Raw genomic sequence first — 18,377 nt, 5'->3', positions numbered from 1 at the left:
ATAGATATTTAAACCACAGCCCTAGCCTCTATAATACTTCTATTTATTCAACAGTATTTCTCAAAGTGAGCACAATTGGAATTGGGGACTAGACTTCTTTCCTGTGTGGGACTGCTGTTCAGTCATGGGTGGTGTGTGTGTGTGTGTGTGTGTGTGTGTGTGTGTGTGTGTGTGTGTGTGTGTGTGTGTGTGTGTGTGTGTGTGTGTGTGTGTGTGTGTGTGTGTGTGTGTGTGTGTGTGTGTGTGTGTGTGTGTGTGTGTGTGTGTTGCCAATTAACATGCCCAGTCAAGAATCATTAAAATACTAACATGAGAGCAAAGAGAGAAAAAGAGAGCAGCAACTACAGCTATGAAGCCTTCAGGAACTAAAAACCCACAACATAGCAATCACTGAGACTATATGGACTTGCCAATAAAAATATTTTGTCAATCTAAGCTCCCCACTGCTCCCCCCTTGCATTTTTTTAAAAAAAGGAAACATTACTACATTGGTTGCTAAGGATATTGCCTGAATGATATACTGCTTTAAGAATGACATCGACCTGACTACATGCCTCTTTTCCTCCCAAAACTAGAGCTACACAGTAACAAACACAAAATTAATACCCATCAAGGAGAATATAAGACCTTAAATAATGTAACTCGAAAAGACTCCTATATGTATAAATTATGAGAATGGAATATATAAATAGAGCATGAGAAACCTTAAGCTAATTAGACAAAAAAATCTATTTAATGGCATGACTATGTTCAAGAAAAGGGTAAATTAATTCAGTGATGTAATTAATTGCAGAAAAATTTAATTCAGTAATTAATTCAGAAAAATTTATGTCACAGCATTTGAAAACATAATAGTCTTTTCCAAATTGTTCATAAGTATGTATATATTTTAAAAGTAGAGCTGAATATTCACATTGTACATTCTTTACTATCCAGAAGACCTTGAGAGAATTCTCTTGAGAAAGTATGTTAGGACAGTATGGACAACTAATAATCATTTGTGCCAGGCACTCTGCTGAACACCTTACATATAATATGATCTTGTTTAATCCCGCTAAGCAAGGCAGGTTAGTCTCTCCAGTTTTCCAAATCAGCAAACTGGGGCACAGAGTGTCAGCAAGCTGCCCAGTTACTTACCTACCAAGAGGCAAAGCTTTGCACGAGTTCTGCCTAAGCTCTTATGCCACTATGCTCTATTACCTGTCTCACAAAAACACCTTAGGGTCAGAATAATATAATAGGTTGTGCAACCTTCAGCAAAATTATCTAACTTCTGTAACCCAGTTTCCTTACCTATGAAATGATACGATGGTAAACTCTGCTATCAAGCCCAGTCCTAAACTTCTGACAACTATAATCTTCAACATAGTATGTTTCTAAAAATCCTTTCGTAATACTTGACAATGTTATATAGCTCACAAGTCATATAGTTTATCCCTTTAATCAACATTTTTTTCCAAGTAACAACTTAACTGTTTGACTAGACAGATGTCTAGATTTGACTACACACAAAGATATATGTTTGAAACTGCTAGACAATGCTGGAGGCTCAGTAGTTCTAACATCAGAGAGCACAGTTCACATGTTTAAAAATTAATTCCAGGTAGATTAAAGATCTTTATATATTAAAGGCAAAACTAAAGAATTTTTAAAGATGATTTAAGAAAATGTCGTGATGACCTTGGGATAGAAAACAAAAAGATAAGCTACTAGGAAAACTATGTTTTTAATTTTTATTTTGTAATAAATTTATTTATTTGATTTTATTTTTTATTTTTGGCTGCGTTGGGTCTTCGTTGCTGCACATGGGGGCTTTCTCTAGTAGCGACAAGCGGGGGCTACTCTTAGTTGCGGTGCACTGGTTTCTCATTACAGTGGCTTCTCTTGTTGCGGAGCACGGGCTCTAGGCACGTGAGCTTCAGTAGTTGTGGCACGTGGGCTCAGCAGTTGTGGCTGGCAGGCTCTAGAGAAAAGGCTCAGTAGTTGTGGCACACGGGGTTAGCTGCTCCGCAGTATGTGGGATCTTCCCAGACCAGGGCTCGAACCTGTGTCCCCTCCACTGGCAGGCGGATTCTTAACCACTGCACCACCAGGGAAGCCCAGAAAACTATTTTTAACACAGGTAACTGATGATGTAACCACGCCTGTTAGTATGCAGAAAATCTAAAGAACACCCACAAAGAAAAAGACAACGCAATGGAAAAAAAAAGCAAAAGGTGGAAACGAGCACTTCATAGAGGAAGAAACACCAAAGGTCAAAGAATTCATGAAAAGATGGCAAAGCTATTTGGTAATAAGAGAAATACAAGTTAAAACCCTAAAGAAACACCACTTCACATCCAGTAGATAGGTAAATATCACTAAGTCAGAATACACCAAGCAGGCCTTCCCTGGTGGCGCAGTGGTTGAGAATCCACCTGCCAGTGCAGGGGACACAGGTTCGATCCCTGGTCTGGGAAGATCCCACATGTTGTGGAGCAACTAAGCCCGTGCACCACAACTACTGAGCCTGTGCTCTAGAGCTCATGAGCCACAACTACTGAGCCTGTGTGCCGCAACTACTGAAGCCCACACGCCTAGAGCCCATGCTCCACAACGAGAGAAGCCACCCCAATGAGAAGCCTGTGCACTGCAATGAAGAGTAGCCCCCGCTCGCTGCAACTAGAGAAAGCCCGCACGCAGCAACGAAGATCGAACACAGCCAAAAATAAATAAATAAAATAAATTGGAAAAAAAAAAAGAATATACCAAGCACTGGTCATGATACAGAGCATCCAGAAAACTTATACACCCTTAGCAAAATAAATTTTTACAACCATCTGGAAACAATATGGCATTGTTTAGAAAAAGTGAATGTTTGCATTCCCTAAGATCCAGTAATTCCATTATGAACAAACACAAAACATGTATGTTCAGGAAAATTCATAGTAGCATTTTTCATAGTACCTTAAAGTAGAAACTACCACACCCACCCACATTACAATGGATATATTGTGACATATGCATACACGAGATTACTTGTACTGCTATATACTATAGATGAACGATGCTGAACAAAAAGGCAAGTCACGAAAAAATACAATATGATTACACTGATATTAAAGCTTTTTAAATGTAAAAACTAAAACAGGACTTGTGTAGTTTTGTGTGTGTGTGTGCGTGTGTGGTAAAACTGCATAAAAAAGACAAGCCAAACATTTAGAATAACGGTTAGCTCTGAGTGGGCAGGCCAAAGGATGAACATGGAATGCTTCAATGGTAACGGTAATGTTCTTTTTTGAGAGTGGCAAGTACACAGGTGTTTTTTAAAACTGTGATCCGTTTTTATTATTCATATTTAATAAATGTTAATATCCACAATTTAACATTTTAAATTAAGTGCTAACTTTCTCATAGCAATCACATTTCCTCTAGAACAACAAAACAATACATAAGCATTGTTTTATACAATAATAGAGAAACTAAAATCCCAGTTCAAATTTTCTGACTAAAGACATGCTTAGTTAGCTCCTTTTCTCTAGGTTTCAGGGATAAGGTCTTCAAGCATTAAAAAGTATTATACTAGGATTATATTCTCTTGAAGGTAAAATAAAAATGCAAGAAGAAAAATAAAGTATATAACACACTTGACTTTTAACGAAAAGCATATCCATTTATTCTTAAAATGGATAACAGTGAGCACAAATTGCAATTTAGATTTCATAGGATACATTAAGAAAAAGTATTTAAATATAATAAATTAATTTTAAAAAGATAACCAACAAGGACCTACTGTATAGCACAGGGAACTCTGCTCAATATTATGTGGCAGCCTGGATGGGAGGGGAGTCTGGGGGAGAATGGATACATGTATATATGTATGGTTAAGTCTCTTTGCTGTGCACCTGAAACTATCACAACATTGTTAATCGGCTATATTCCAATATAAACTAAAAAGTTAAAAAAAATTTTTTTTAATTTAGTTTGTAAATACAAACATAAAAGCAAAAAAATAAACAAACATGAAAGATTCCACATACTCAGTAACTATTTAAATATCTAGTGAAAAATTTTATATGTTAACTAAACATAAAAGGAAGTAGGGGACTTCCCTGGTGGTCCAGTGGTTAAAAATCCACCTTCCAATGCAGGGAACGTGGGTTCAATCCCTGGTCAGGGAACTAAGATCCTACATGCTGCGGGGCAACTAACCCCATGCACTGCAACTACTGAGCACGTGAGCCACAACTAGATAGCCGGCAGGCTGCAACTACAGAACCCATGCTCTCTGGAGCTTGCGAGCCACAACTAGAGAGAAGCCCACATGTCGCAACAAAAGATCCCACATGTTGCAATACAGATGCCACAACTAAGACCCGACACAGCCAAAAATAAGATAAATATATTGTTTTTAAAAGTAAATAGTTCCTAATTTTGCTTTCTTGAACATACATGATCAACAAAGTTTGAAAACCACTGATTTAAAGTATTTGTAATTGCTTTTATTGCAGTGTGGGCATTCTTTAGCTAATGTATTTTCCTTTAAAAGTCATTCTGGGGACTTCCCTGGTGACACATGGTTAACAATCCGCCTGCCAATGCAGGGGACATGGGTTCTAGCCCTGGCCTGGGAAGATCCCACATGCCGCGGAGCAGCTAAGCCCATGCACCACAACTACTGAGCCTGTGCCCTAGAGCCCACGAGCCACAACTACTGAGCCCATGTGCCACAACTACTGAAGCCTGCTCGCCTGGAGCCCGTGCTCCGCAACAAGAGAAGCCACTGCAATGAGAAGCATGCACCTGCAACGAAGAGTGGCCTCCGCTTGCCTCAACTAGAGAAAGCCCGCTCGCAGCAACAAAGACCCAAGGCAGCCAAATAAATAAACAAATAATTTTTTTTAAAAAGTCATTCTATTTTCCTAAAAACAAGACAAAGAAATGCTACCAGTTTCCTCATTCCTTATAAGAATTTGTCATTCCAATAAACTATACCCAGGAATCAGGGGGAGAGTGTGTGTGAAAATCACAGAAACATCACACAAGGGAACAATTGTTGCACTGGCACTCTAAATGAGGATTCAGCACTTATTTGTAACCCATACATGGAGACACAAAAAGAATGGTTAAAAATTTTTCTGTAGTCTACACGTCAAGTAAAAAGTTTATTTCTAACAAAGAAAGGCCGGATTTTAAAAGTTAACATTTTCCGGACTTCCCCGGTGGCATGGCGGTTAAGAACCCACCTGCCAATGCAGGGGACACGGGTTCGAGCCCTGGTCTGGGAAGATCCCACATGCCGCGGAGCAACTAAGCCTGTGCGCCACAACTACTGAGCCTGCGCTCTACAGCCTGCGTGCTGCAACTACTGAGCCCGCGTGCCACAACTACTGAGCCCGCAAGCCACAAATACTGAGGCTGTGTGCCTAGAGCCCATGCTCTGCAACAAGAGAAGCCATCTCAATGAGAAGCCCGCGCACCGCAACGAAGAGTAGCCCCTGCTCACCTCAACTAGAGAAAGCCCGCATGCAGCAATGGAAACCCAACATAGCCAAAAAAAATTAATTAATTTTAAAAAAAAGAAAACAATGTCTCTACGTGTATAACTGGGTCCCTTTGCTGTACAGTAGAGATTGGCACAACACTGTAAATCAACTATACTTCAATTCAAAACTACAAAAAAACCCCACCATAACTAAAGTAAAAAATACAACTAAATATTTGCAATATACTCTAAACATTTAAATAACTTTTATTACTCTAGGAGACAACAGAAAAAACTAACTGAAAAATGAGAAAAAAAATTTTTTAAAAAACCATTAAAAAAGACCCTTGAAAATATAAAAAGATGTTCAACTTCACTCACAAAAAGAGATACCAAATTAAAATTAACATGGATACCATTTCTCACATATCAGGATTTGCAAAAATTCAAACGCCTGACACCACTCTCTTGGTGAGGCCATGAGGGAAAAGGCACTCTGGCTTCACTGTTTACAAGAATTCAAAACCGTGCAGACTCCCATGGTAGAGGCACGAATCTAACAGAACTATGTATTTTAATTTACTCCTCAACACAGCAACTCTAATTTTAGAAATTTACCTTGAGCATCCACCTTAAAGAAATAAGACAATACATACGGCACAAGGTTATTTATCACAGCTTTGTCTGTAATTCTAAAATAATGGCAACTATTCACATTTCCAAGTATAATGGAGCACTGTGAAGGTATGACCACTAAGAGTTTCCAGGAAAGATTAAGCAGAAAAGGCAAAGTATAAAAGAGGGAAATAAAAAAATATGCAAACACCTACATGTTTTGGCAAAAAGAAACACAGGAAGGATAAGCCAGAAAACAGTAAGCTTATTCTACAAGGAATGGGGAGATGGGAATAGAATGAACTCATGAGGAAGTATACATCTTTTGGAAGCATACATTTTTTGAAAGCACATTAGAATTCTACATATTCAAAATATAAAACTGGGGAGATCCCTGGTGGTCCAGTGGTAAAGAATCTGACTTACAATGCAGGTGACGCGGGTTTGATCACTGGTCAGTAAACTAAGATCCCACATGTCGCGGGGCAACTAAGCCCGTATGCCACAACTACTGAGCTCATGCGCCTCAACTAGAGCCCGCGTGCCACAAATTATAGAGTCCATGCGCTCTGGAACCCACACGCCACAACTACAGGGCTCACGTGCCTGTGTGCCACAACTAGAGAAGAGAAAACCCGCACGCCACTAGAGAAGCCCGCACACCACAACGAAGAGCCTGCGCTCCGCAATGGTGACCCTGCGTGTGGCAACTAAGACCTGACTCAGGCAAATAAATAATAAATAAATCTTAAAAAATAAATATATATAAAATTAAATCAGCTTGGATGGGAAGAGGGAGAGGAAATACCAAAACTGAAAACAAACTGAAAGAAATAAACCTTTAACAATACTTCAAATAAGTAAAAACCACACTGAAGGGAGGGGGAAAAACGTTCATCCAGGTAACTCACGAACACACTATTTGCCAATATATAATACACCCTGAGTCTTGGTCAGGGCTAGGGGAGCAGGAGAACCACAAACATATCTTGAACTCTTTTAGTACTTTTGTTTATGATAGTGGCAGGGGCAAAGCAATTCTGAAACTAATTTGAACGTATTCATGAACCGGGTAAACGTGTTGATGCTGGGAGCCAAGATTCTTACTCTCAGAAGAAGAGACATATAAATATGGAGTAGAGGAGGGCAAAAAGGAACACTGCGGGGACAGATTAGAACTGGAGGTATCATTATGGCCTCATTATTTCTAAAATATATATATTATGTGTATATGCACGTATATGTGTACTCAACTACTGTCTGCATTTGAGTTTACAGATACATAATAGCTCTGAATAGAAAGGACCTAGAAGCAAAGATACTTCAGTAGCACTGAGCATACCTGTACCCAGATCTTGGTCTCTAATACCTTCTCCTACTGAAAGAAATGAGAGCGCCTCAGAGAAACACCTGATTCTAGGCATGAGGAATGGAAGGTACTAAATGAACCTGGAACATCCTACTATGCCCTAAAGGAGGTGCTCAAAAATGACAAGTGCTTGTCACAAGGGTCACAAGCCAAGGACTTCCCTGGTGGTCAAGCGGTTTAAACTTCGCCTTACAATGCAGGGGGTGCGGGTTCAATCCCTGGTCGGGGAGCTAAGATCCCACATGCCTCATGGCCAAAAAAACCAAAACATAAAACAGAAGCAATACTGTAACAAATTCAATAAAGACTTTAAAAATGGTCCACATCAAAAAAATCTTAAAAAAAAAAACCAACAAGGATGACAAGCCAGCCTGAAGGGGCTCCCAGTGGCCAAATATGAAACAACTTCAGCACAAAATACTGAAGTAATGAATTATTGAGCACTAAAAAATTACAATTCCATGAATTCACACTGACAACAGACAGATAAATAAATAAGTAAAAGAGGGAAAAGGAAGGGCTCTTGCTTACAGAACTCTGAAAGCCAACTGGTAAATGTGGAGGGAAGGGCTGGAGTGGAAAAGTATTGCTGTGTAATCATCAAAGAAAAGACTGGTTCAGGCAAGAATTCTAAGTGGATGCTAAACCTGGGTGACAGAGAGAGGATTTTGATGAGAAGGAGGATATCTCCATGGTCTAAAGAATCTTTCACAAATTGTTTATAAGTTGCAAATGGAGGGGAAAAGTAACCATACAGTGGAGCCATCACAGAACACCTTAACTGGGTGATTAAGATCACCAGTGAGGAGGGACTTCCCTGGTGGTCCAGTGGTTAAGACTCCATGCTCCCAATGTACAGGGCCTGGGTTTGATCCCTGGTCAGGGAACTAAATCCCACATGCCGCAACTAAGAGTGCACATGCCACAACTAAAGGTCCCACATGACACAACGAAGATCCCACGTGCTGCAACTAAGGCCTGGCACAGCCAAATAAATAAATATATATATATTTTTTTAAAAAAAGATCACGGGCTTCCCTGGTGGCGCAGTGGTTGAGAGTCCGCCTGCCGATGCAGGGGACACGGGTTCGTGCCCCGGTCAGGGAAGATCCCACATGCTGCGGAGTGGCTGGGCCCGTGAGCCTTGGCCGCTGGGCCTGGGCGTCCGGAGCCTGTGCTCCACAACGGGAGAGGCCACAGCAGTGGGAGGCCCACATACTGCAAAAAAAAAAAAAACTACAAACAATAAATGCTGGAGAGGATGTGGAGAAAAGGGAACCCTCCTACACGGTGGGTAGGAATGTAAATTGGTACAGCCACAGTACAGAACAGTATGGAGGCTCCTTAAAAAACCAGAAATAGAACTACCATATGATCTAGCAATCCCACTCCTGGGCATATATCCAGAGAAAACCATAATTCAAAAAGATGTATGTACCCCAATATTCATTGCAGCACTATTCACAACAGCCAGGACATGGAAGCAATGAAATGTTCATTGATGGAGAAATGGATAAAGAAGATGTGGTACATACATACAATGGAATACTACTCAGCCATAAAAAAGAATGAAATAATGCCATTCGCAGCAACATGGATGGATCTAGAGATTTTCATACTGAGTGAAGTAAGTCAGTGAGAAAGACAAACATATCATATGATATCACTTATATGTGGAATCTAAAAAAATGGTACAAATGAACCTATTCAGAAATAGAGTCACAGATACAGAAAACAAACTTATGGTTACCAAGGGGAAAGTGGGGGGATAAATTGGGAGATTGCTATTGACATATACACACTACTATATATAAAACAGAAAACTAATAAGAACCTACTGTATAGCACAGGGAACTTTACTCAATACTCTGTAATGGCCTATATGGGAACAGAGTCTAAAAAGAGTAGATATATGTCTATGTATAACTGATTCACTTTGCTGTACAGCAGAAACTAACACAACACTGTAAATCAACAATACTCCAATAAAAATTAATTTTAAAAAAATTACTGGGTCAAGTGGCAACACTGGAATATGGATAGTAGACTAAAATATTGTGTCAATGTTAAATTTAATGAACTTGATTACTGTGCTTATGTATGAGAATTTCTTATTCCTAGTAAACACACACTTACTGGAGTAAAGGCCCATTATATATGCATCTTTATCTCAAATGATTCAGAAAAAACATATTTATAAACAGATATAGACTATAAATGATAAATCAAAATGGGAGTGAAATGGTAACAGGCAAATCTAGATAAAGGGTATATAGGTATGCCATGTACTATTCTTTTTCTTGCAACTTTTCTGTAAGTTTGAAGTTATTTCCAAATAAAGTGTTTAAAAAAAAAAAAGACTAATTTTGGTTAATCCCATTTTCCTCATATGGAATCTAAAGCTCAAAGGCTATCTTTCTGAAAGTCACACAAATTAGAAATAGGTTGAACCAGGTCTAAAATCTAACATTTTGATCCAATTTAAGTGCTCCTTACATGATATAGAAGTCAATAAAGATCATGTAAAATCACCCATGGAAAGGAGCAGAGCTCCCTGTAAAAATACTGATTCCGGGACTGGGATGGGAAAATTACAAAGGAGTTTGGGGGGCTTCCCTGGTGGCGCAGTGGTTAAGAATCTGCCTACTAATGCAGGGGACACGGGTTCAAGCCATGGTCTGGGAAGATCCCACATGCCGTGGAGCAACTAAGCCTGTGCAACACAACTACCGAGCCTGCGCTCTAGAGCCCGCGAGCCACAACTGCTGAAGCCCGTGCACCTGGAGCCCGAGGAGAAGCCCACACACTGCAACAAAAAGTAGCCCCCGCTCACCGCAACTAGAGAAAGCCCGCGCGCAGCAACGAAGACCCAACGCAGCCAAATAGAAACAAAAATTAAATAAATAAATTAAAAAAAAAAAAAAGGAGTTTGGAACATCTTTTTGTGTCAGAAAGTAGGAGATATGCAAAAATGCATCAAATAATGCCAAAAGGTCACAGGAGGCGGCTTAAAGTCGTTCCCACTGGCCAAATTTAGATAATTCATCAAAATGAAGAATGGTAGTAATGTCACTGCTGTGTGAATGCATAGACCACAGACACACATAAAGGGAGAAGGGAAAGCTTGTCCCTGCTGCAAAATGCCAACTGCAAGCACAGATGGAATGGATAGAATTAGAAAAGCACCAGTAATAACTTAATTCAGTCACAGAAATTATTAATGGATGAGCAAACCTTCAGACACAAATTCAATGAAGAAAAGTATATTTGTGTAGTCTCAAAGTATTTCCCTATAAAATATTTTAAATGTCAATGAGAAAAATGGTAATGTTACAGTGGGAAAACCAGGCAGACAGTACCTTCACAAATGATCAAAGTATGAGCCATAATGGGAAAAATGGATAATATGAGGCTGCCAATATGATGCACTGAGAAGGACACAATATTAGTTATGGAGTACTGCAGCCAAAAATACATAGCCTGAATATAAGGAAATACATGAACTAAAATTCAGGGACATTCTAAAACAACAACTGACCTATATACTTCTAAAATGCCAGTGTCATAGAAGAAAAAAGAAGGGCTGAAAGTTCCAGATTAAAGTAGACTAAAGAGATGTGACAACTAAATGCAGTGTGTGATCCTGAACTGGATCCTGGATCAGGGGAAAAACTAAGTATAAAGCTTATTATATCAGTGGGACAACTGGTGAAGATGTAATATGGGCCCTGTATCAGGTAATAAATTATTTAAATAATTAACAACAGGGGGGACTTCTCTGGTGGTACAGTGGTTAAGACTCTGCACTCCCAATGCAGGGGGCCCAGTTTCAATGCCTGGTCAGGGAACTAGATCCCACACGCATGCTGCTAACTAAGAGTTTGCATTCCACAACTAAGAAGCTCAAATGCCTCAACTAAGGAGCCCACAGGCCACAACTGAGGAGCCCACCTGCTGCAACCAAGGGCCCCGAGTGCTGCAACTAAGGAGCCCACGAGCCACAACTAAGACCTGGTGCAACCAAATAAACATGAATATATAAATATTTTTTAAAGATAATAACAACGGGAATCTGGAATAAGAGTATAAAACAGTACTTTGTTTTGTATTATTCCTGCACTTTCAAAATTATTTCCACGTTAAAAGTTGAAACCATTATAATAGAAATGATTCGTAAGAGAAGTCTGTATCATAATAAAAGCCACGAAGGCACTGCTTCCAGCCTTCCTAAATGACATCATCAACGATGTTCAACTCCACTCCTAACACTCTCAACTTTCTCAAACCACAATCTAACTTTCCTTTGGGGTCTCCTCAAACATCACTGCAGATATCTGATCTAAGACCTGGATAATGAGGGCTTCGACCAAAGGTATCTCTTAATAGTATGACAAGAAAGGAAGAATCATCGTTCTGTATCTCTTTAAAACATTGCTGTTGAGAACAGCTAAGAAGGGCTATTAAGTTATGTAAGAATAAATTTTGTTTTAAAAAGGATCTTTCACCTTCCATGGCTTTTCTGGAATTGGTGGATCTTCAATTTCCACATCAACATCATTACTATGGACCCAAGTATCATAGCTGTAAAGAAAATGAAAAAAGGAAAAACAAATTAGAACCCAAATTCATTCACGGAAAAGACTTTGATCAAGAGGTAAAAATACATTTTAAAAATGCTATTAGGATCCAGTAATAACAAATTATCACATACTTTTGTCTCTAACACTCTGACAAGAAATCTCTTCTGCAGAGGTCTACAGTAACCTTCACATCGTAAAACCCAAAGTTTAAAAGCCTCAGTCCACAGAATTTCAACATGTTGATCACTCCTCAAAGCATTTCCCTTATTTGTCCTCTAAGACAGTACTATCATCTGGCATTCCTTCTAGTCACAAGCCTCTCTCTTCAGTCTCCACTGCCAGTTTCTCCTCTCCTACCAAACCTCTTCGACACTGGAAGGCCCCAAGTTTCAGTTTTTGGAACAATCCTCTGACCTATTCATCCTCTTGATGATCATCTCATGCAGTTCTATGCCTTCAAACATATACTGATGACTTGAAATCTCATACCTGCCCTATTCTCTGAATTCTGCACTCATAAATTCAACTGCCAATTCCACATCTCTCATTACATGTCTAATAAAGCTTTCAAACCCAATATTGATACACTCAAAATTCAACATATAATGCCATCCCAACTCCAACAATATGATCTAGCCAATCATCCTCCTCTCAGGCAATGCCAATTCCACTTTTCCAGTTGTTCTGGCCAAAATACTTGCAAGATATCCTTGACTTCACTCTGAATTACATCCTATAATCAAACTATCAACAACTTCTACCACTTCCACCTTCAAAATATGTTTAGGATCTATATAACTTCCATGTTGACCCAAAGGCCCTGGGAGTCCATTTTTCACATAGCAATCAGAGCAATCCTATAAAAAACTAAGTCCAACTGTTCAAAACCTTCCAGCTCCCACCGAACTCAGAGTTAAAAGTCAAAATCCGTACAGTGGTTTGCCAAGGCTTCATGATCTGGTCCTATGACCTCATCTCCTAGTACTCTCCCCTCACTCATGTTTTATTCGACCCACCTGGGCTTTAGTGGTACGCTCTGACTATCAGATGGTGGCCACATCATGCCCTTTACATATGCTCCTCATTACCCAGATATCCATCTAGCTCACTCCCTCCTATCTTCACATGTCTTTGCTCAATGGTTCTCTTATCAGTGAAATCCAGCTCACTGATATAAATCACTCCCCCTACAATTTTGAAATAAGCATAAAATTACCTACCAAATTAAAATTTTATCAATGCTCCTATACTGGCCAATAAATTATTATAAAGCTAAGTGATATCTAAATGAAATATAAGTATAGTAACAAGCACTGGCTTCCTTTAGCCACTTCTCAGAAGTCAGCTGAAAAGCATTTGGAACAAGTACAGCTCAACAGACCTATTAACAGCACTCTGGTAAGTTTTCTAGGAACATTTAAACATGAGTTGGAGAAAAAAAGTTCCTTTGCCAATTAATTAACTATTCCAGGTAAAGACTGCAATGGTGAGTAAAAAAAATTAAAAACCTTATATTCTTTAAGTCTTGACAAGAAAATGTTACAATAAGAAGTGAGGGCACAAACTATAGTTAAGAAAGTGAACTAACAAGGCCCCTTGAGAAGGCAGGACATGAGCCAGCCATTATAGTTTATTTGATACATAAACAAAAGGCTAGCAAACAAGCTAACATGTCTTATAACGTGTTACTATAAAATTCATCTCAATCCTATACTTTATGTAGTTTGTCATAAATTTGAGTTTCCACCGAAGTGTTTCAAAGGCAAGCTGAGTTCCTGTAATAGTTCCTATGATACTGAAAAGTTTGTTTTAATAGTGCCATGAATACCTAAAGCCTTGAAATAAGAAATGTTCTCTAGAAAGTACTTACTTAAATATTACTAATTAAAAAAAAAGGTTAGTTCATGTAAAGTGGTCAATTATGGTTCAAAAAAGGTTGATAAGCAAGCTGACTTGATTTGGTTCTAATTAACTCAACTTGTATGAAAACTGTGAATATATTCTTAAAAATTTGAAGATATCTAAAGACATATTTCTTCCTCAAAAAATATATTTATAAGTAAAATAAAGTCACTCAAATAGATTAACTTCAAAACAACACATAACCAGACATTATATGTCTCCTGATGAAGAACACACACCTATGCAAGTCTTGTTCCTTCCCTAAACTGAAATAGATTCTGATCAACTCCAGAGAATGGAGAAACATGTTCAAATACACCACAGTGATGCCATAAAAAATTCCACACTGTGGTAAACTCTGCAGGACAAACAACCTGGTTTCTTAAGTAATACACTGTAAGGCAGGGTGGGCTTCCCCATAGGGAGAACCTATAAACTGAAAAATACTTAAGAAACGTATCAACTAATCACAAGATGTGTTTAAATTCTAATTCCAACAAATACCAATCTTATCAATCAATTCAATATATCATATGACAACAATGACTTGATATTTGACATTAAGGAATTCTGTTAATTTTTTTAGGTTTGACAGTGGTATTGTGCCTATTTTTTTAATGAGTCCTTATCTTTCAGAAATACATACTGAAATATTTATTATTGAAATATTGAAATGGTATGTTTGGGATTTGCTTCCAAAAATATGGTAAGGCTAGAAGTGGATGTGGATACAGATGAAAGAAGACTGGTCTGACATGAAAAACCCACAACGGAGAGTCTCTCCACTTGAAAATAGTGAAATGAACACTTAAACAGCTCTACCGTAGGTTTAAGAAGATAAACTACATGAAAGGTTATCCTTATTCCTAAATGCCCCCTATGCAGGCATAATTTTAATTAAACAATAACCACCATTCTCACTGACATTTGTTCTTGTTTATAATATTCTTTATGCATATTTAGATACTGAAACACTGTATGAGTTATGATATATACTTCATTTTAGACATAAAATAACTTCATCCATAATAGAATGGCATAGGTATTTTAAAATAAATAAATAAAATAAAACTAACCAGTCATAAAATACCCAGAAGACAAATTCATTTCTTAAAGGAAACAAATCTAAATTAGCAGTCTAATACCATACTGAAGGACTGTTTTGGCAAACACAGCAAACATATCAGTTTAAGATAAATAAAGCCTGTGACTTCACTGAACTCCATAACTTAATAAATAAGGAAGTCAGTAAGAGAATACTCAAAAGAAGTGAGTTCAATGACTGAAACAAATCAACAAAATTGTCGCTATTCAGAAAGCGAAACTATATATAAATAACTCTGGCTTGCACTAACAAAACTCTTTATACCAGATGTAAGGACATATCAACATTACCTGTCTGGGTAAAACCCCCAATGCACTAACACCTGCTTGTCTTTTCTCATCACAGGTCTCAACCACTCTTCTGAAAGGGAAAAAGAAAAAACTTTAGTCAATCTGACAAAACAAATGAATAAACTATTACTTAGACTTAACTTTTACCTAGAGTTTTTGGTTTGCTAGTAAGCTCCTCCCCAAAATCCTTCCTCCTAATTGAATGTTATCTGCCATACTAAGGGGAAGTTTTTCAGCTGTGTATTCAGACTTACTAGATTCTAGGCCTATTATCCACCACTCTTGACAAAACCAACTGTCTACTTCAGTATTTAAAATATTCTCCCCTCCCATCCACCTGCCTATTTGTCTCCAGATCCATCCAAATCAGTATCACTATATTCTTTACTGCCTCATTTCCCATACAGAACCTCTCCTCCCTTTTTCTGTGAAGCTCTGCAATTACTACACATCGTTCAAGGTGTAAGTCATGCTTCATCTCCTTGATGAAAGTTTTACCAACTATTCTTTTTCCTCCAGATCCACTTTCTCTGGTGTCCTATAGCATTTTATAGTGCTACATCAAAGGTTGTAACAGTAATACTATTTTATTATTCTTTAATGACTTCCTATCTGTTAATATAGTCCTCCCAACAAGAGTGTAAACAATATGATCACATAATGTAGATATTTTGATTTCAAGTTTCCTTACCAAAGATAGGTGCAAATTTATATAATCACATGATTCTTGTTGATTTAATCACAGTTGAATCACATCTCCATTTCAGTACTTGGGATGATTCCTTTGGTAGTCTACATTTAGCTTAGAAAACTTGTTTCTAGTACTAAAAGGGAAATGATGAGGTAAGCCCCTTGAACCTCACATAATAGCAAAATAGAAAAACTAAGTGAAATCAGCCAAGTAAAATTGGCTTCTCATTGCCAATTTCAACATGAAATAGCCCCACCTTCACTGGCTAAAGCCATGAAGGTCACATGCCTATGCCCTTTTTTAAGTACCCAACTGCTCACCTTACTATCTTGAAAGAAATCAGGCCCTGTTCCTTAACCTGATATCCCAAGATGGCCAAGGAAAAAGTGAAAAGGCCAGTGGGCCTTTCAGAACTCGCTCTGTATAAATAAAATATACTGAGACTCTCTAGTAAGAGCTGTCTTTTACATAGAATACAAAATCTATCTCAAAGATTGTGCAGCTTTAGGAGGTAAAGAAAAAAGAATATCTATCCTTTCTACAGCTGACTTTTATAAAGATTGTGACACTGACCGTCTTTGAAAATTTTCCCAGTAGCAGAAATAACTAAAAGTTAGAGATGTGAATTCACACTATTCCCGGAAATGACAATAAGTTACACAGAATCAGTATAAAAAAACTTAATTTTACAAGTACAATTTAGTCCAAACTCAGAATATATAAACAGCTCTTGCAACTAACAATAAAAAGACAAATAATCCAACAAAAAAATAGGCAAAGGACCTGAATAGACATTTCTCCAAAGAAGATATACAAATGTCCAAAAAGCACATGCAAAGATACTTGGAATTCATTAACAATTAGAGAAATGCAAATCAAAATCACAAAGAGATACTGACACTCACTAGAAAGGCTAATATTAAAAACCAGGAAATAAAAAGTGTTGATGAGGATGTAGCAAAATTGGTATCTTCATACAATGCTGATGGGACTGTAAAATGGTACAACCACTTTGGGAAACAGGTTGGCAGTATCTCAAAATGTTTAACATAGAGTTGCCAGTATGACTCAGCAATTCATTGTCTAGGTATAAACATAAGAGAATTGGAAACATAAGTCCACACAATAACTTGTACATAAACATAATGTCATTATTATTATAAATAAATGTCCATCAACTTTCCATTGGCTAAACAAAAGGTAGTATATTCATACAATGGAATGTTATTTGACCATAAAAGGAAATAACACACAGGAAGTGATGTCACCAAAGTGGCAAACAGGAAGGCTCAGACTTTGTTCCACCAGAGACGACTTAACAATATACTATCCAGAAAGCCCGGAAACCAATTAAGAAGTCGCACTACCCCAGGGAAGCTCAAAGTCGAGAACAGCTGCATTGAAACAGTAAGAAAAGTCATTTCATATCAACCACAATTACAATTCCCCCAAGCCAGCAGAGCTCAGCAGGATCACGAGGAAAAGCTCAGCTCTCAGCTTCTCCCTTGGGCTGAAAAGAAGAACGGATGTGTGTTCAACGTTCCTACTTTTCAGGAGGCTGCCAAGGGACTAATTTGTCTCACCTGACTTGGAACACTAATGGAATTGGCATATATTGGATGTGCGGTGGTCACAGAGAAGAAAAAAGAGCTCAGAGGTTTACTGTAGCACCAGAGAAACACAGTGCCACAGATGGCTGGCTCAGCTTGCTGTGATGAGGAGAAAGCACACGGAACCCAACTTCTTCCTTGGCAGGGAAAAATTAGAGGGAATAAACATCCAGTGTTCTGGCTTTTAGGTGGGCTGCCCAAGGGACAGGTTTCTGTCTTAACTAACTCAGAGTGCTGATGGGGAACCAGCATACTCTGGAAGCCTGGGCACCCCAGAGATCAAAGAGGGTTCACTCAGTGGCTTGCTGCAGCAACAGCAAACTTGTGGTACAGCAGACAGACACTAGAGAGAGCAAGCGATTATAAGTTCCTGAAAGAGGAGCCAGCAAACCTCTCTAACTGAGAAATTACATACTCAAGCCCAGAAACTGTTTGAGGGATGCCAGGATCTCAAGTTGAGCTAACTGGTGAAGGTCTTCCCCTGTACAAAGCCAGACCATAAAAACTGGGAGATGTGGCTGTTTTTTCAAATGCACAAAACAAACAAAGCAGAAGGGGCTTCCATGGTGGTGCAGTGGTTAAGAATCCACCTGCCAATGCAGGGAACACGGGTTCGAGCCCTGGTCCAGGAAGATCCCACATGCCATGGAGTAGCTAAGCCCGTGTGCTACAACTATTGAGGCTGCGCTCTAGAGCCCTCGAGCCACAACTACTGAGCCCGCGTGCCACAAACACTGAAGCTCGTGCACCT

General features: G+C 38.6%; 1 protein-coding gene across 3 annotated transcripts in view; it reads right to left on the bottom strand.

Annotated features, from left to right (window-relative positions):
- SMARCC1 (SWI/SNF related BAF chromatin remodeling complex subunit C1) overlaps positions 1-18,377 on the bottom strand; it is a gene marked incomplete at its 5' end in the record, with an annotated part of 178,823 nt that overhangs the window by 114,708 nt on the left and 45,738 nt on the right. For all 3 annotated transcript variants that reach the window (XM_082847256.1, XM_082847255.1, XM_082847257.1), the window contains 2 exons: positions 11,954-12,029; positions 15,326-15,395. In XM_082847256.1, the coding sequence (XP_082703382.1) occupies positions 11,954-12,029; positions 15,326-15,395 (146 nt within the window). The remainder of the gene's footprint in view (positions 1-11,953; positions 12,030-15,325; positions 15,396-18,377) is intronic.

The sequence above is a fragment of the Leucopleurus acutus genome (genome assembly GCF_964270905.1).
Source record: "Leucopleurus acutus genome assembly, chromosome: 10".
NCBI classification, from domain to species: domain Eukaryota; kingdom Metazoa; phylum Chordata; class Mammalia; order Artiodactyla; family Delphinidae; genus Leucopleurus; species Leucopleurus acutus.
Note: the sequence above shows the minus strand (reverse complement) of the source record. Positions and strands in the feature narration are given on the sequence as shown.